This window comes from Hydra vulgaris, chromosome 12 (genome assembly GCF_038396675.1).
Source record: "Hydra vulgaris chromosome 12, alternate assembly HydraT2T_AEP".
In the NCBI taxonomy this organism is placed as follows: Eukaryota; Metazoa; Cnidaria; class Hydrozoa; order Anthoathecata; family Hydridae; genus Hydra; species Hydra vulgaris.
This window is the reverse complement of record NC_088931.1, coordinates 14,772,608-14,793,903: the sequence shown is the minus strand read 5'-3', so window position 1 is coordinate 14,793,903 and position 21,296 is coordinate 14,772,608. Positions and strand designations below refer to the sequence as shown.

Here is a 21,296-nt window from a genome sequence, read left to right as displayed (position 1 = left end):
GCGTGGAAAACTACGCCATTAGGGTGGAGCAAGTTTCATTGAAAAAAATTAATAAAATCAGTTTAAAATTAAATATTCTTCATACACAAATGGTATTCTATTAGAATAAAAAGAAAACAAAAAAAATATTTTGGGGTTTAAATGAATTTTTTTTTTTGTTTTTTTTTTTGAAATGGCAACCTGGACTCAAAAAATGCAGAACTATATTCTGAATTAGAAAATAATATTGATTTTTTTATATAATTAAAGTTATAAAAACTATTATAATATTTTGAAGCCAAATTTAAAATTTAGTTTCAAAAATAAAGTATTTTATAAAAAAATTTTGCGAATTTTTTTAATTCTATATATTAGAATAAATATTTTCAAACCTAGCATTTTATTTCACTTCTTTTGAGTTCCAAGTTGATACGGTTTTTACAAAAATTTCGCTCTTGAATGGAACCTTGAAAAATGTTGGGTTCTAAAGAAACCTCTTTTTAGAGTTTGTCTAAAAAAAAAAGAGTAAGATTTTTTTGCAACTCAGCAATTCTAATTTCAAAAAAATTTTAAATTTCTTCACTTAACTGCCCCCTTTTTGTATCTAAAAATTCGATATCTTAAAATGAGTTTTTGCCGTTATAACGACAAAGCTTAAATAAAAATGAATACAATGTATATATACATTGCATTCATTTTTATTCAAACTTTGCTGACTTGTATCTAACTAAATGTTTCTAGCAATCATTGCTGTCTAATTATTTTTTACTGGTATGCTAAATATATTACTGGTATACTAAATATATACTGGTATTGCTGTTTTTATTGGTAGGATTTATTTAATGACAAATTGTAGCTTATGTGTTTAGCAGTTTCTGTGGCCAAGTTGATTTCTTCATCATTACAAATGTCTCAAGCTAGTTGCTACTCAATTTCCTTCAGGTTAACTATTCTCTAATATCACTCCAAAAGTAATAAATTTCTGTAAAAAAATATAAAGTGAAATTTGTTTTCTACAATCTTATAGAACACAAATCCCAGAAAACATTTTGTTTTAGATTTGCAGTTGACCTATATAAACATTTTGAGCGGTTCTTTGGAGTTTTGCTCATCGGTTACTTAGTGGACCACTAGGTATCCGCTATAAGTAGCCAGCCGATAACTTTCCAATACATGATATAATGACTAGTCATTGGCTAGTCTTTTGGCGGCTGCCACTAATAGTCTGCTAAGCAACCGATGTAAAAAACTAATGTGAACCGCTTAAGATGCCTATATACTTTCACTGAAACTCCGCTACATAATGTCTGCTCGGACATTTTATAATTTCCAAAAGTATGCAAAATTAAAAAAGTGCCTAATTACTTTTGAACACACTCAATAAATGTAATTAATTTTACTTAAACAAGTTGTTGTTAATTAGTCGCTAGCCAAATTAAGCTAACTATCCCAACGACCAAAAGACGACTGCTAGTTTCTTTTTAGCAAAGACCCAATATATTAAAAGTAGTTATTTAGTTCTGTCAGATTTTTTTTAACAAGAAAAAGAAAATGATGTTTCAACATTGTGTTTTTTTTTAGAGATTAATTATGCAAAACCAATCGCTATATGCAGATAGAGCTCTCTATTAATGAAGGTATAAATAAACCGCATCAAGAAATGAGTAAGTGAGACTAGAAAAGAGTAAGTAATTAATTAGCAACATTTGAAACAATAAACACAACAACCAGCAAACTTTACTTTTTATAAACCCGATGTTACTTACCATATTTTCCGATCTCCATACTTTCCGATCTCTTACTACACCATATTTTTAATTTAGTTTTATATATTATAATCAAAGAAATTTTGAAAATTAAGATTTAAATTTTTTATTAGGGAAAAATACAAAAACTAAAATGTTAAACTTATAAATACAATAGTTTCGCAGTTTAGTTTTTGGATTTTGGAAAGTTGTCAAAATAATGAGTTAATGTGATTTGTTTTTTATCTTAAGTTTGTTAAGCATTAAGCAGATATTAGATTGAAGTATCGAAGATTTTTTTTTTGTGATTTAACTTAAAATAAAGTTTGCTATGTGAGTGAATATTCACTTGGTTAAAAGTTCAACAATACAAACGCTAAATAAAGTGCAACTTTAGGATGCAAGTTGTTTAGAAAGTTTGATGATTTTTTTAACTTGTTTTTATGCACCTCATAATTTGAATTATTTATCCAGCCTTCGCTTTATACAGTTCAATAACATTTATTCAAAGTTTATATTAAACTCAATTTTTTCTTATTTATTGTAAAAGGAAAACCTACAGTGCTCTGACAACGAATCACTATTAATTGAAAAACATTACATTTAGTGGTTTCTTTATCGTTTTTACTGGCAAAGTTTATAAGCTAAATTTTGCAAGCAAAAACTTGCTCGCCAATAAATAATATTAAAAACACATAAATAATATTTAAACTTCACATAAATTAACCTAAAATACTTCCCTTCGTTTAAAACAAAACATCAGGCAATTAAATTATTTTTTTTTGTACATAAGTTTTAATCAGTTTTTTATTGAAATTTAGAGAACATTAGCGTCAAGGTTAAAACAGTTAATCACGTGCTTTTAGAGTCCTCTAAGTATGTTGTTTTTTTGTATACAAAACAACTTTTTTTTTGCAGCAGTACGGCTTATACTAACGCAAAGCTATACATTAAATTTCATACAATTTTACCTTCATTTAATTCAAAATGGATAAACACAATTAAACAAGATATATTTTTTCCTTGCAAAAAATCAAACTTTAAATATTTAGGATATACTTAGGTCGTTAGGAAAGTTCGTAGAACTCCCTTATAAAAAAAAAAAAAAGTTTTTTAATTTTATTTTATTAAATGTTCACAATAATGTTCATCATTATCTATACAAAGTTGCATCCTTTCAAGCTATTTTTCAAACGTTTTTTTATACTCTTCTTTGGATATACTTTGAAGTTGCCTCGTTGTGCAAGTTTTTTGACTTTTGACGTCAGTATCGTCATCAAGACATCATTTTTATTATAAAGTCGAATAGCCAATAATCGGATGGAGCTAAGTCTGGGGAGTATAGTAAGTGGAAAGTTATTATAATTCCAGCTTGGTTTAGACAATTTGTGACGGTTTGAGTCACATGGTTGAGCGTTATCATGGAGAAATTTGAAATTTTGAGTGCCTGTTTTAGATCTTTGCTTATTTATTTTGCATAAAAGAGGTTTCAAATAATCTTTTATATAATATTTGCTAGTAATGGTGTCTCGCTTTTCAACATAACCCAAATGAACAACACCTGTTGTTTTGAAGAAGATGTAGAACATGTTTTTTGGCTGAAACCCGTCGCATCTTACTATAGTTCTTGGACTTTCACCTTCACCGACCCAACTAGCATTAGCCGACTTGTGTCTGACTTGCCTCAAATAAAACCACGACTCATCCCCTTTAATAATATCACATAGCCTCCATGGGCCGTTTCTGAATAGGGCTAAATTTTCCTTACATGCCTCAACTCAATTCTTGCGATTTTGATTGGTAAACTCGTGGGGTATCCAACGTGATGTTAATTTTCTTTTTTTAAGTGCGTTGTGAATAATTTCGTTGGTTGTAAAGAGATTAATCGATGTCAGGGCTTCAAATATATCATGTGTTGAATGCGGATTTTCTTCAATATTGGCTCCACAAGTTCAATATTCTCAGCTGTATACGTGGTTTGAGGGTGCCCTGAGCAAGAATCATCTTTGAGACTCTCCCTACCATCTTTAAATAAAGTAGCCCACTTGGCAGCTGTACTAATTCTGGAGCTTAGTCACCATGAACTAAAACCAATTCATCGGTTATGGCTTGTGCTGAAACTCCAAGTAGATCACGGGTTTTAATATATGCTCGATATTCAAATTTTTCCATTTTTAAATTTTTTCTATTAAACGTATATAACAAAATTTAAATAACTTTTTAATAAACATTCAAAATATTTCATCAAGTACTTAAAATGTTCATACTCAAACACAGTTTAAAATGATATATAAATATTTAATTATTTCGTGTCTCATTGTATCTTTATAGATGAAGTTCTATGAACTTCACTAACGACCTAAGTATAAATTTTCAATAAGGTATACAAACTTTAATTACTTTCAATAAGATATACAAACTTTAAATATTTAGGGTATTTAAAGTTTTGATAAGATACACAAACTTTAAATATTTAGGGGATATAAAGTTTCCATAAGATATACAAACTTTAAATATTTAGGATAAATTTTCCAATGATCCATTTTAATTATGGTAAATTTTTTTTTTTGATTCATCACTAAAATTAGCATACTTTAAATAGTTTGTAGATCTGTATACAAAAGTCTCATTAGCAATGGCCCTAGTAACAACATTATAATCTTTTTTAAGTCATATTACGGCTTATTATGTCATATTATGGCCAAACCATAGGCGCCTGAAGAATTTTTTGATGTTTAAGATATAGCACTTATAGACTTTGTGCAAAATCTAAACTTAAGCATGTTCATGGTTATGTAATACAAAATGTTTTGTAAAAAAAAGCAGTGATGTTAGCTTTGAAACAAAAATACCCTAAAAGGTTTGTACCCTACTCTACCATGACAGCGAGTCAAATTTTTTAAATTTATTATCTTATACTAAACTTAAATTCAGAGAGCACTCTGACCTGACGTTATAAGTACAAAATAAAAATACTACAACGCTAATATTTTCTATTTTGAGTACGCAATGTAACGGCTGATTTTTTTGTTAAAAGCAACACATAAATTACTTGGTATTCATCGCCAATTTAATTTTAAGTGTTTTAAAATGTTTTATCATAAAAAAAATTTGAATTAACTTTTTTTTGCTTGCAATATATTTTTTTATTAGTATCATTTTATTATTGTGTTTTTTGAATTGAAAAAAACTGTTTCCATTTAATCAATTTTAATTTAATCAGTTATTATTTTGCGATTTGTCGCCTCAATGATAAGTTTAAGTTTCGTTTTAGTTCGACTCCACCTATGCTTTCAACTAATTAGTTGTCATTTTTGTTTGCTGATTGACAAAGTTTTAGGTGTGATAAACTGTGCTGTATTGCTATAAAGGCCCTTGCAAACCATTATATGCTGTTGGTCTATCGTTCCAGATAATAATCCATTTTTTTAAAGTTGGAATCAATATTGTTGAGTCGTGATTTTGCACTGAAACTAAAAAGTCTTTCTTAGTTGCAGGTTTGTGTGATCAACATGGTTCGTTCTTTAACACAAAAAGGAGTAATCAATTTCAGCAATAAACCGAGGATCACCTATTGGGTCAGGGTTATTGAGAAAGTATTCTACGCAAATATCTTTGAATATTGACTTCAATTAAAAATCGTGTGGTTAGATGTTGAGTTATCATCTTGGGTACCTTAAAGAAAATCCTCGGTTTTTACCAGCACCTCTACTAAAAACATAAATAAAGCTTAACTTTTGACACAAATGTAAGTGCAATTCCTCAAAAACAAATGCTTTTTTCTTATGCTGACGTTTTCTTGCAGCGCCTACAGGACATCTCCAAACTATTAAATCGATTGTACCATTCTTTACTTGCTGTGTGTATGGAACACCATATACACTACAATTCATATTTTCAGTTACAGTAACCATACAGGAACGTTGAGAGGGGTTGGGGGGCGAAAGGGATAATTTGTCTCGGTGGATATCTACCAATAATATTGGTAGATATTCAAGGGATATCCCTCTTGGATATCTACCATTAATATTGGTAGATATCCAAAAGGCGTCAAATGAAAAAAAGATACCTAAAAAAAAAAGTTTCTCTATGTATAATATTTGGAAATTTTGATAAATAAGGACGCCAATCAGAGTTGCTGTCCAAAGCTCTTTTCGAACCTGGATCTCCTGCTTATATAGCAAGCGCTCTAACCACTGCGCCACGGCCGCACAAATTTTTGACACTTGATTTATATAAATCCAATACCGACAATAAAAAGTAGTTTGTTCTTTTTCATTTATCTACTTATTATATCATAAGTAGATAAATGACAAAGAACAAACTACTTTTTAAAGGCAATTTTGTATCATCAACGTTCGCCTTCATAAGTTTCAACGGTTTAAATTAAATTTAGAATAGAATAGAACGTTATATTTAATAATAGAACCTTATATAATAGTGTAGATAAAATATGCTCGTATGTAGGTAAAATATGCTCAATTTTAACGTAGTTTTGTCAGTTTTTTGCTATTTTATTGAAAATTGCTTTGTTTACTAGTACTTATGATGCCAGAAGTACATATTTTTTAAAAGTATATATTTTTTTAAACATTTTTAAACATTTAGTATTGATTATGCTATTGATTTACGACATTATGGCAGAAAGTCTTTACAATTTAAATTATATAACTTGATTTTTTTGGAAACACAAAAAATGGGCATACAGCCTCATGCGCCTTCTTGGTTCTCGGCTGACGATATGTTAAAATTGCTTTGTGCTATTAACAATTAGTGAATTTTTCTTTCTGTATAAACTCAATGTTACATATTTTCGAACTTTTCGCTTGAATATTATTTAAGCTATTCTTGATACGATAAGCTTTTTATTATATAGAGTTATCCAACTTGGCTCGGTTAAACATGGTCTAGCTATAAGAGACAACAAAACCACTCTGATTATGCTAAACGATTGAAGTCAAGTGTCGAACTTTCAACATTTAATAAATAGTTAACATGTTTATAATTTAAGTTAATATATTGTTGACCCACTATAGTGTCAAAAAATGTTGCTTAAGTGCTTTAATAGCATGTAAGATTAAGTATTGATAAAATATAATACTACAGTACAATCTCTCTAATTCGAATCTCCTTAATTCGAAAACCTCCATAATTCGATTAAATGCAAAGTCACCGTGAAATGTGTTTAAGAGAAATTAACTGTCTATAATTCGAAAATCTCTCTAATTCGAACTTTTATTTTTCCCCATCTAATTCGAATTAGAGAGATTCTACTGTATTTATGTAATTCTAAAACTTACTCTAGATATTTGTTCCCATTAAATCCATTTATTATATTTTGTTATTGTTTTTTACCTTGACATTTTTGCTTTTTTTTTTTTTTTGTAAATAACCTTCCCAAGCCCGAAAAGGCTATTACAGATAAGGAGGCTACTAGTGGTTATAACCCTCTCTCAACTCTATAACTCCGAAATACGAACCTTGACAAACAAGGCCGCTGCGCGGAGAAATATGTTGATCCGTTGGAGAATATATGTTCAAACACTTTTTAGTGCGTTTATAATATAAGTATACACAAGTATAGAGTAAAATTAGGTTAAGGCATGTGATGATTTTTTTTTAATATAAAAATATGTGAAACACATTAACTTCAGTAAGATTACCCGTGTTCCGCCCCTCCTCTTTTAATCAAAAGTCAAAATAAGTAAGATTTTTATTTTAACCATTTCTATGGAGGTTCTCAATACCCTTACTTAATTTAACTACTGTTTTATTTCTTGATAACAAAAAAAAAAATTGGGTCACTGGTCACTGTGGTTCACAGTGTACTGCAGCTGTTTTTCAAAACCCCTTAAGATGCTTCTTACGTATTTCAAGAAAAACGCAATTAAAAAAAAGTTATTTTGAGAAACTCTTTGTAAGACGTTTTTTGAAAGTAATAACTTTTATAAAAATTTTCATAATTCTTGAAAATTTGACTTTTATTTTTTATAAAATAAAAGTCAATTTTGACTTTTATTTTATAAAAAATAAAAGTCAAAATTGATTTTTATTTTTTTTTTTACCTTAAGGCGTTTTGAAAAACGGCTGCAGTATAGTGCAAAAAAAAAAGCAGCAAGCTATTCGCTAATTAATCGCTTGCATATTAATTGCTTATTTATATATTATTTTATTCATCGCTAGTTAACTGTTTACTTCCCACCGGTATGTAGACACACGCTTTGAGTATATTTAAAATAAAGAAAAGCAAAAAGCCTTACGTTGTTGAGCAGAGAATTGCAAGTATAAAAGTTTAACAAATAAAAAAGTAAAAAACTTCATTTCTTAGTCAAATATTTATTCGCCAAATGCAAACAAATCCAATTCAAGCAACTTCTTTAATTTTTATATTTTAAATAGTTATAAAAAAAAATACTTAATCAAAACAAAAATAAAGGAAACTGTCATAACACAAGAACAATAGATCAAGGAAGCAATTTTGCGTGAATCAAATTTTTTTATTTATAAAATAACAAATGCTGAGAAAAAATAAGGGTATGGTGCAAAATTATGATCTATATCTATCAAAAAGAATAGAAAACATGTCTTTAAAATAATAGTAGATTAACTTTACAACATATTGGTCTTTGTGATCTGTTCTTTTTAAACAAGTTTATAAAAGTTATATATAAATATTTTTAGTTATCTAATCAAAACAGGGAGAAAAAATGCATAAAAAGACAGCTATGAAACCATAGATTGAAAAAAAGTTAAAAACTTATTGAATACAAAATTTTTTTAGTTAAAAATTAAAAGCTTTGTTTTATTATAAAGTAAGCTCTAATAAAATTATTAAAGCAGGGAATATTTCTGCTTTAATATCTCAATGTTTTATGAATAAAACAATCGGGTAACATATAGAGAATCTACAGTAAATGTTTAAAGCAACAATTTTAATTCATTTTTAACTATTAATAATATTATATTTTATTACAGGGCCGTCAACACGGGTTTTGAAGTGGAGGAAGGGGGTGCGGGGGATTGGGTCACAATTGTAAATTTCTAAATAAAAGTCCTCTGTATCTTCAAAAAAAATTTTTTTTTTTAATAATTTAGAAAAAAAGGGGAAGGATGAATTAATAACTTGAATTGAAGGATGAATTAATAAATTGAATTGAAGGATGAATTAATAACTTGTGAATTATCTAATAAAAAAAGCTAGTTCATTGAGAACTATTATAGGTTTAAAAAGTATATGATGCATAACAAATTCAATTTTTCAATAAAAAAAAAAACTCAAAAAAGACTTGTTTTTATATTGGCAACATGATAAACCCTAAATCTTATTCCAAGATGTTTTATGAAGAAAAATTAACTTTGTCAAGTTACTTCAGAATGAAATAAGGTTTTTGTAAATATTTTTACGATTATTCTGAGAGAAAATTCAATTACGATTTTAAATGGCAGAAAAAAGTTTACTTTATTTACTAAAGTTTAACGACTCCCTAATGAGTGTTAAAATTTCAACAAAAAGCAATTATTCAAACATTTATTTTTTCAACAAAGCACAGTAAGCCATGTTGTAAACAAAAGTAAAAAAAAAAATACATGTTCAAGAATTACATTATTATATACCATTTTATAGCTTTAAACATAAGCTTTTATAAAATTTAAATATTTTTGTTATCATGACGTATGTTTCTAAGCTGTAGAATAAAAAGCATTTTTTTTAAAAAAAGAAAATGTTTTTCTAATTATTTTTTTAATCTGAAAATATTTTTTGTGTTACAAATAAGAATTGAATAGGTGTTAATTATAAACCTCTCTTTTTATTGCATAATTTAATAAAATCAAGTATCTATCAAATGAGCTATTACAACACTATTTTGCACGTAAGTTATGTCGAATAAAATGATTTCAAATGACATCGTATTTGTAGTACTTTTTTTAATCAAAGTTTCACTTATATAGTCGAATACTTTTACGGTCCAGTAATTTGAGACTTCAACTAAATTGTTCAATATGTATATTATCAATATAACTTTGGTTTATAACCGCGGATGTCCGCCTGGTCTTTAATAAAGATTTTTACAAATTAAATGATGATCCGATTTTACGTGGCGAAAACATTAAATGTATTTTATTCTAAACGGTTATGCAATAATTGGGTCTCAGCAATACTAGATTAGTGTTACAAACTTGTTTTATGATTAATACATCTTAAAACACCTATTTATAATATTTTGTAAATGAAATTCATATTTTTATATAGTTAAACATGAAAAGTATTGATATTTGTTAATAAATAATACAAGAACTTAATACAAATAATTGAACTTAGCTAATCCTAATATTTGGAATACAGTTGTAAATGGCATAAACTTAACTTAACAAATAATAACCTATTAAATTTCATATAGCATTTTTGATAAAAGTATATATACAAATACTCTAAAACTCATTTTGAAGAGAATAACAAGCAATGGCTACAAAATGAACCAATATCAGTTCAATTTGTAACTGATAGAAAGGAAACTCTAATTCTTAAATCAAAATTTTTGTATTATTATATACTCAAAAAGGTTTAAGCTTTAGGTACCTTTTTATATGGATTATGCAGTAGTTTCATGAAATATAAAATAGAGCTCTGGAACTGCATAAAAATACTTAAAATTAGTAATTGGGAATATGTTAAAACTTTTAAATGCAAAAAATAATTTTTAATCAGATTGCCACATTAATATTAGTCTAGTTTACAACATTGATGCTTTAAAAAAATCCATCGTACCAAATCCACTACTTTTGTAGTATAAAAATAATCAGTGTGGTAATTATGGGAGTAATCCAACAAAGTTATTACTTTTTCCAGTTTTATTTTTTCCATTTATATTTGTTAAGGTTAATAAAATATGTGGTTGCTAAGCAATTTAGGTCTCCATAACAACAATTGCGTAGCTAGGGTTTCTGGCGCACAGGCAATGTTGAAAATTGGCGCCCTCCTAAAGCAAATATGCAAACTAAAAAAAAACATCTTGTAATTCCAAGTATATGACAATTAAAATAAAAAAATGCAAATGCTAATCATAATACAAACTCAATTTAACAGATGTTCTCAATTACGTATCCATTATGGTTCATGTGAATTAGTCATTGAAAGTGACAGATGGTCAATCAGGTCCAATAATCAATAACTATTTATAAGTTACAATTTGATCTTTCTAGCTTTAACTGCAGCAAATTTATCTATTATGTCGTCAAAGTCTGTTGACTATAGAGTTTTTCTTTCGACACTTAGGATTGCCAAATCAACAAGATGCTGTTGCCCCATTGAACTCGTAGATATAAAAGAATAAGCCTCAACTTGCTGAAGGAACGTTCACAACTGGCTATTGAAACTGCAGTTGTGAACAAGATTTGTAATACAATACGTAAGTTTGGAAGAATGTCATCTCCGTATGACAATGCAAATGAAAGTAAATCCAGCGGAGTTGTTGGTATTGGGCCCCACGAGATTTAAGCAGCATCTGACAGTCTGCGATTTCAGTAAATAACTCTGCTCCACTGATATCTGTACTGCAAAATTTTCCCAGGTCCAAGCAATGTTGCTGAAAACTTTCTTGATTTTAATCTCAATCTCTTTTTAGCAATATTCTCACATTGAGCAAGAATCCAAATTTTTCATTGAGATCATTTAATCGTCTAAAGCGAGTTTTTTGTTCTTGTTGGAAACAATCCAATATCATTTTCAATACTCTGCTAACTTAATCTTCAGCAGAGAGGCCACTATCTCCAGCCCTTTCACTTGACATTATTCGCCGTCACCTGACTCTCTTTTCAACTTCAATTCCCCATTCCATTTATCTGCCCTTGCTATACTCAATTACATTTTTTCACAAATAATCACGAAACTCTTTGAGATAATTTTCGAACATTTCCATATCAGATGCTACACCTTTAAAGTTCATTGTGGGATCTTATAGTCGTTTTTAAACGCGGTCTACTTTTCCAAGAATGTTGTTCCAGAAATGAAGTAAAACAATGAAATCAAATTGCGGAATATTTTGAAGTAAAGTTCCAGCTTCATTTCTTGTATCCATCGTCTGACTTATGTCATTTGAAAGACTTTCAAGAAGTTTAACCAATTCAGTGACTCCTTCAGAAATTGCTTTAACAGCTTCTGCTTTTGCACTCCATCTGGTTTCTGATTCCCGTTTAACAGTGAGCTTAACAACATTTTTCAATTGCTACCATCGCAGAGTCGAACGAGAAAAAAACAAATAAATGCTTTCAACTGTTCCAAAAAATGTTATGACTATAGGATCTACTTTAGCAGCATGAACTCCAACTAAGTTCAAACTATGGTTATCACAGTTAACAAACAATGCTAGAGGATTTCGTTCACATATTCGTTGCTGAAGCCCAGAGATATGTCCTGTCATCACAGCAGCGTTGTGTTAGGTTGTCCGATTCAAATTTCTCAGTAATAACAGTTTCAAGAGTTGCTGCATCTTTGGCATGGATTTCAATGTATCCAAGAAATGACTTTCTGATCACAACATTCTTGGTAATAAAATTAATGTCCACAAATCTTATTTCTTCGGATAACTGCTCTCGATGTCCCAGATCTGGAGTCGAATCAAGTAAAATACCAAAATACTTACTTCTTTTGATACTGAGGGGCTTATCTCTAACAGTACAGGCAAGTAGGTTGATGAATTCATTTTGAATGTCTGGAGACAGATAAGAGACGGACCCTGGATTTTCTTTAGCATGCGGTAGATGATTTGCAGTGAAGTCATACTCAGCAAGGAGTTTCAAAAGGGCATGAAAGTTTCCAACATTGGCTCCTTCATTAGCAGTACTAAGTTTTTCTCTATGACCACGTAAAGCCATGTTCTGAGAAGCAAAAACTTTAATACAAGAACGAATTCTTTTTAAGATATTTCGCCAGTGTTGTTTTTCAGATTCAATTTGGGCTTCGAGTTCTGAATCTATTCCTTTTACATACGTTATTCTTCGTTGAGCTTCTTTCCAGATAATAAATTATTTGCGGTGAAAGGGACTGTTATTGTAATCTTTTAATCGTTCTGTGTGTCTCCAGTTAGTGAATCCACCAGCTGATTAAAAAGAAGATTGTGAATTTGAGCTGGAAGTTGGAAATAGTAAACAACAGAAACTGATTTGTTAACTGGTGAATATCACAACCACGAACAACCCACTTCCTTACCATTAGCAAGTCGTTGTTTGAACCACGTTGAGTTCATTGAACGTCCTCCTAAGTTTTGCGACAAAAGCTCCATTCTTGCTTTGAAATAAATCAGATCCACGAGCTATAATCTCAGTTCAAAGACTTTTCGACATGATAGGTCGCTGTGTTGTTTAGTCAAAGTTTAAAAAACCAACATCAAGAAATGAGAATACATCAGAAATAGGAAGATCTTCAACCATTTCTTCATTTTTACCGTTACTATCATTATTAGGATCCATATCGCTGGTATCTTCACCTCCTTGGTCCATTGAGTCTTCTTTATTTTTGGCAAACAATTGATAACTGCCTTCATCTCTGCTGTCATCTTTAGGTTCTGATTCACTTTTCGCATCATCTGTTTTTGTTTTCTTTGAAGATAGAAACTTGCTTGTTAATTCTTTAGACTTTAATGCCTCTATCTCATCATTTTTTTATTTTTTTCGACGCTGAGCTCCACTTAGTTTGTGTTTTGGCATTTTTGAATTCGAAAAATAATATTGTGATGATTAGGATTAGTCTCTCTACTTAAATATTATAAAATTATAATTTGTAGATTTTAAAATCGTTGTAAATTAAAGGTTGATTTCTCGGAGTCGAACTCGTTTACATTTATCATACATTTATCATACATTCTCCGAGAATTCCACCTTTAACCTTTTAGTCACGTTTAATGTTTGGACGTGAACGATAATGCTGTACAACGATTTAAGTGTTGAAATTTTGTCATTTTAGAGTATGCAAACTCTCAAAATTTATAATTCAGTTTTAGTATGATATTAACTTTTACTTTTCGCATTGATAATTATAGTTTAGCTGAAATGTTTATATTTATATTTATATTTATAAATGTTATACTGTTTTATATTTAAATATTTATATTAAAAACTCATAATTTTCACTGTAATTTTAGGTTGAGTTTGTATTACTAATACGTATGTATGTAATGCTAGCTCGAACGTGTTCGAGTTCGAACGTTCAAACATTTAAGCAAAAATTTCAACGTTCAGGCGCGAGTTTTTTTCTCACAAAAGTTCGAACTTTAAGAAAAAATGCCTTTACGGTCATTTCGATAAATACTCTTTTTTGATTTATTTGTAGTTATTTAAATTTTAGAAAAACAGTGTTTGTCTGACCACTCTAAAAATACAAACAGAATAACGTCACGTGTAAAACCACTGCAATTCAGAATAAGTCAGTTTTTTTCCCGTTAAAAATTAAATGAACAGTAACCGTTTGACCACTGTTTATTTACGTTTTGAAAGAAATAAAAATTAAGTAAAAAGTAAAAATAAAACATGGCTACTTTCAAAGATGTCAGCACATTTAGAAGATCTGAGTTTTGGGATTATTTTAAATTTTCTTGGGTTTACTTGTTACTGTCTGGCTCTTGTTCTTGAACTTGCTCTTGAAATCAGCTGTGTTACTATTAGTCACTGAGCAGTTTTTGGCTATGGATCTAAGTTGTGAATTTATTTATCCACCCGCTTTTTTCCCTTGCTACGCCTCTGCATAGCAACCCAAAATTAAAACTCCATTACCATTTAAAACCGTTAAAAACGTCACCATTAAAACCGCAATCCTCAAATTAGTAAACAGTACAAAAATGGTTCTTAAATCTTTTTTAAATGACGAGTTATTAGTTTTGTCCAGCAAAAATGATTTCTGGCCCACTCACCGTGGAGTATTAGACCGAAAAAGTAGCTCAAAAATATTTCATTGAAGTTACCGCAACAACAACAAAATTTTAAAGTTTCCGCAAAATATTTTTTTTAAGTGAAATATTTTTAAAACATATATTTAACAAGTATATTTGTAAATAAAAAAAAAAAGCATATAATAAATATAAAAATACATATACCGTAAAATCGCCTAAGTTCGATCACCGTGTAACTTCGGTCATTTAAGAAAAAATTTAAAAAAAGCATGCAAAACTCAATTTTAGAAACTTTTTTTTCTCAAATAATGTTTGTTATTAGTTCGTTAATATGAATCTATAAAAAAATTAATGTTTATATGCAATCTGCTGAAATAATTCTTTAGCAAAACAACAATTTGAATAAATGTATACTATTAAAATCTAAAATAAGCAAGTTATTAAAATAAACGATCAAGTTTTGGTAAGAATCACCAAATTATTTATATTTACAAAAAAAATTATTGATTTTCAAAAAGTAACTACTTTTTTATAAAAATTAGTGAAATTTTGAAATACTCTAACTTCGGTCATTCACGGATAAACAACGGAGAAAATTAGCAGTAATATTGTAAAATGTTGATTAGTGTTGCAAATGTAAGCTTGTGACATTTTTTTTGGGAGATGAAATTACAGCTCAACGACAATTATGGATGCGTTGCGAATCCTGTAACGATTGGTTGTGCGGATCTTGCTGTTCTACTATGGTCAACGATACGTGCAAGAATTTCGAATAAACATACAAAGCTTATTTAAAGCAAAGTAGTGATTTTTTGTTAATTGAAAAAAACCTTTTTAAATTAATTGAAAAATATATCTTTAATTTTATTAACCAGTGGCGTACCAAATGTGGTAATGGCCAAAGTAATAAAATAGTTGACTAATTACAATAAAAAATAAAAATACTATTACTTATATTTAAAAAGGTCTTTTTTTATGAGCTCCTTCTTGTTTTCTTTGCTGCCCAAAAAAATACACGCATAAATAAATAAAAAAAGACTTTTTTTTATTATTTATGCGTGATAAATAAATGTTCAAAGCTTAAGTGACCGAACTTAGACGATTTTACGGTAGTTCATTAAAATAAAATATTAAAAAAAATATATTTAATTAAAATAAAATCTTTTAAAAATTTAAAGCTACCGCAAAAAAAAAATTTAAAGCTACCGCAAAAAAATAATTATTTTATAAATACACTGCTTGTGTAGACTCCATAAAAGTAAATTTATGGCACTTTATGGCAACTGTTTTCTTAAGTGTAACAAGAATATAGATCAAGTCACCGAATGTTGACTTGATCTATATCAGCTTGGAGAACGATGGTGTATTTTAAAAAGTATTTTGAATGTGAAGATTATAACAACATATAATGTGATTTTACATACTTTGTTTTACAATAACCATCACTTTAAGTTTCCACATTTCACTTATAAATAGGAAATAGGACAATAGGAAATCACAATAAGTAATCACAATAGGACATCATAATAGGTAATCACAATAGATACGATAGATACGATACATTTATTCTAACTTGAAATACTATTGGTTTGCAACAGATTTAAATGAGTTGCTGAAATTTTATGCATGGGACATTGGTGAACAAGGTATGTATAACTGGATTTATATTCTAATTTTGAAATAAATGCGTGTGTTTTCATTATGCCTAAAATAAAATGCATCATAATAAATGTAATTTTTATTGTCTTTGTGTTTCAAAAACTATTTGTTATTTTTATAAAGTTTTATTGAGTCGACTATTCTAATATTTGATGTCTTATTATATATATATATATATATATATATATATATATATATATATATATATATATATATATATATATATATATATATATATATTTATATATATATATATTTCTTTTTCTCACAAAGTGCCATCTGACCAGCATAAATCAGTGTTTCTGCATCAACTTGCTGACAAAATAAATAAGTCGTTTGATTGTGATGAACTGGTATTAGGAGTTTTTATTGATCTTTCCAAGGCCTTTGATACAGTTGATCACAGTATTTTACTTTCCAAGCTAAAATATTACAGCATAATAGGCTCAACATTTAAGTGGATTCAGAGCTACTTGTCTAACAGAAAGCAATTTGTACTACTAGAAAAGTCAGGAGCCCTTGATATTACGTGTGGAGTTCCTCAGGGTTCAATCCTAGGTCCATTATTGTTTTTAATATATATTAACAATATGCATAAAGCTTCCCAAAAAATATCTACTATTATGTATGCTGACGATACAAATTTATTTTTTAATCATCCTGATGCAAAAACTTTGTTTGAAACTATGAATACTGAACTCGAAAATTAACCTTTGTTTGAAACTATGAATATTGAACTCGAAAATAACCTCTGGTTCATAGCAAATAAATTATCCCTAAACTGTAAAAAAACTAGCTTTACTCTATTTCATAAAAAAAAACAATCAATTAATCTCCCGTTAAAGCTGCCTAAACTGTTTATTAATAAAAATCAAATTAAACGTGACAAATGCACAAAATTTTTGGGAGTACTTTTTGATGAAAATTTGTCATGGAGAAACCATATTGGTCTTCTTGAAACAAAGGTGTCCTCTGTAATAGGTGTTTTGTATAAGTCAAGACCGTTTCTCGATAGTAAATCACGTAATATGCTTTACTTTAGTTTTGTACATAGTCAGCTTTTGTACGCAAATATTGTATGGGCCAGCACCCATATAACCAAATTGCTAAAATTGCAAAGTCTGCAAAACCATGCATGCAAAGCAATTAGTTATTTAAATAGGTTAGTAAACCCGGCCCCAGTGATGAAAAGCATGATGGTTCTAGATATTGAGAAACTTAACACATTACAGATATTAATTTTTATGTATAAATATAAAAACAAGTTTCTACCAAGCGTTTTTTCAGATAACTTTCTTATATCATTTTCTGAAAAATATAATCTGCGTTCATATACCAGGAACGACTATCAACTAGGAAAAATTAAATCACAGCAGTCAAGTTTTCTAATTACAAACCGAGGTCCATCAATATGGAATCGTTTCCAAAATAAAAATATTAAAGATCTAAAAAGCATTTCATCGTTTAAACAACAAACTAAAATGCATCTCCTTAATTCCTGACATATATATTATAGTTAACAGTATTTGTTTTCAGATTTTTTTGTATTTTTTCATTTTATTTATTTTTTATTTTTTTCTTATGTGTTTTAATTTTATTAAATTTTTTATTTTTCTTTAAAAACTAAAGTGTTTTTTTATTTTTATTTCAATAGTGACTAAATGGGCTCTATGAAAAGGTTGTGATGATAAACGCATCATCCTTACCTTCGTTGAGTCCCTGACTGATTATAACAGTATATATATATATATATATATATATATATATATATATATATATATATATATATATATATATATCATAAATTAAAAAGATTAAAAACGTTTTTTATAAAGGTTTTTTATGTTTACGATGTTATTTACTTTATATAAAAAATTGTAATATTGTTTAATCAGCGAAATAAAAGTTAAATAAATAAACTGTCTCTTCTTAGATGTGGTGGTTTATGGCGTTTACTACAATTAGTCACTTTAGCAAAATCTTTATTTGGGCGAACCACCGCGCGTGAATCTTCTGCAGGAACTGAGGCTTTATTTGGTATATTAAACGTACTATTCATGATATTTTAAAAGAAAATTTTTTTTTGTCTCTTTTAACCATTTGCCATTTCTTCTTCAATTGTTATATAAACATATATTTTAAAGAGCTTTTTTTTTAATTAACCGTTAAGAGTTAATTAAAAAGGTATCCGAAAAATACGCTTATATATATATATATATATATATATATATATATATATATATATATATATATATATATATATATATATATATATATATATATATATATATATATATATATATATATATATATATATATATATATATATAAACGTATTTTTCGGATACCTTCTTAATTAACTCTTTTTATATATATATATATATATATATATATATATATATATATATATATATATATAATATATATATATATATATATATATATATATATATATATAAACGTATTTTTCGGATACCTTTTTAATTAACTCTTAACGGTTAATTAAAAAAAAAACTCTTTAAAATATATGTTTATATAACAATTGTTATTTTCTGCTATATGTTAGTTAAATAACCCTTGTTATTTTCTGCTATAGGTTCGTCTGAAATAAAAGTTGTAACGAGAGATTATATCCTTCAAATGGCCAGTGAGATTGAAGAAGCGGACTTTGGTAAAAAAAATGAATTTATTGGAACCTAAAATTATAAATGAAATAACACTTCCAATTGAACAAAAAAATCAGTTTACTCAAACATTTTCTGGTCTTAAGTCAAAAATGAAGAAGAAATGGCAAATGGTTAAAAGAGACAAAAAAAAATTTTCTTTTAAAATATCATGAAAACTACGTTTGATATACCAAATAAAGCCTCAGTTCCTGCAGAAGATTCACGCGCGGTAGTTCGCCCAAATAAAGATTTTGCTGAATTGACTGATTGTAGTAAACGCCATAAAACACCACATCTAAGAAAAGACAATGATGCAAAAACACTGATTTATGCTGGTCAGATGGCACTTTGTGAGAAAAAGAAATGTTGATAAAGCTTATGTGATTAAGAATATCATGCCGTCGCCAACACGTGGTAATAAATACCATAAAGCTTTTGTAAATATGGTACCCATAAGGCTATATTTTCGTAATTATTGGCGGAAAAAGCAATGTCTATGTTCGTATAAACATTGTTAACACGAAAACAATACAAAATCATCAAAGAAAGTTCTAAAAAAATCTCTGTTAACTCACTCGTTAAAAAAGCAAAGAAACTATGCTATCCAGACACTAATGCTTGCCATGTCACCGTAACTTGTGCGGAAATTAAATTACAAGATTTATTATACCACACAGCTCAGCGCCTTATTTTCTATCTTGAAGAAGTGCTAACAACTTTAAAATTAGAAGATTCATCAACTTTAGAACTTATTTATAAATGGGGATGTGGTGGTTCACAAAAATCTCAATTTAAATAAAAGTATATTAACAATAGTGACTCTGATCCAAACATTTTCTGATTTGCCTGAGTTATAATAAGATAACTTGGAATAATTCATTACCCTCATCTTTACGCTTTTGCCAACCTATTTCCAGTCCGGTTCATTCATGAAACCACAAATATTACCAACAAGGAAATTAATTTTTTTTTTTTTTACATGTTTATTTTACAACTACAAAGTATTTACAAGTAACCAATCACAGATTGGCGGTAATATACAATAGATATACAAATACAAATATCATAAATATAAAGTTCGAAATATACGAAGTAAATAAAAATATAACATGGTTAAAATAAATACCAATAACAACAATATAATAACGTGTACGTAAAAACAATCCGAGAAATATATCTCTATATTATTCCAATTAAAATAAAAAATAGAATAAATAAAAATAAATCTGCTGATTTTCCAGAGGAGTGTTTAGATTTTTCGGAGGAGTGCTTAAATTACCAAAATGAGCAAATAAGCATTGCTATTTATACAAAGCAACTTCTATAGATTTCAACAACCTTTCAAAAATATCAAAACTCCAAATAGATTCCAAAAACATAGAGCTTGGAATATCAATTTTACATGCCAGAATCCGATTTTTCGAAACTTTAGGGCTTATTTCGGACAAATTAACTTTAAAAAAATGGCAAGCAAGAACACCGACAGAAAAAAACATTGTTAAAGAAGGGAAAGCAAAAATTCAAGAAAAATTTAAAAATGAACCCGGATTGATTGTCGATGTACCCAAACCATATTATGGGAACGGCAATGATGGGAACATAAGTAGAAGATTTTTTAGTAATCCAGATATATCTGCAAATATAACCGGAATAGACAAAAATGTCATAGATAGGTTTGCTATAACTTAGGAAGTCATATCAAGTGAGCACGAAATCGACATCAACAAATTTTGTATTTATTGTTTAGATACTGCAAATATTTACGTAGAGCTGTATCCGAGGTATCCTATGTCAACCACTTTGCATAAAATACTTATGCACAGGCCAACAGTTATAGAGCATGCAATTCTACCTATAGGTACTTTGTAAGAAGAAGCAGTAGAGGCCAGAAATAAACATTTCCGACAATATAGTGAACATTATAGAAGAAAATATATCAGAGTTGCCTGTAATATATATATCATCACCAGACTTTTGCTAACATCAGATCCATTTCTGAAATTAGCAAAAGTAGTATAAGACCAAAGCTTCTAAAAAGAGAAAACCTGTTAAACCTGTTAAACCTATTAAACCTAAAACTATGGAAATGTTATTGCCTTATGAAGAAAACACTTCTTTTTTTTTTTTTTTTTTTTTAATACTGTTATTTAGGTGCCCCAAGAAGTCCTAACGGCCTTGTCACAGAGCACCGCGGGAGTGCATTTAACCAGGAAGTTCACGCCTCCTTCCTTACCGTGACGCGAACACATGTCCAAGGCTCGTTTTGAACCTGGATCTCTTGCTTATAAAGCAAGCGCTCTAACCACTGCGCCACGGCTGCACACTTCTAAGAAAAATGACAATGGCAATGTCGACGAATCAGATGA

The 21,296-nt window shown here is 28.7% G+C and overlaps 1 protein-coding gene across 2 annotated transcripts in view; it reads right to left on the bottom strand.

The window, feature by feature from the left end:
* LOC136088487 (adhesion G-protein coupled receptor G4-like) overlaps nt 1-8,121 on the bottom strand; it is a 59,386-nt gene extending 51,265 nt beyond the window's left edge. The window contains exons 1-2 of one of the 2 annotated variants that reach the window (XM_065812294.1): nt 7,985-8,117; nt 372-490 (exon numbers count right to left, since the gene is read on the bottom strand). In XM_065812294.1, the coding sequence (XP_065668366.1) occupies nt 372-378 (7 nt within the window). In that variant the 5' untranslated portion in view covers nt 379-490; nt 7,985-8,117. Of the gene's footprint in view, nt 1-371; nt 491-7,984 lie in introns of both variants that reach the window. The other variant, XM_065812293.1, reaches the window with a different exon arrangement.
* Between the last annotated feature and the right edge of the window lie 13,175 nt (nt 8,122-21,296).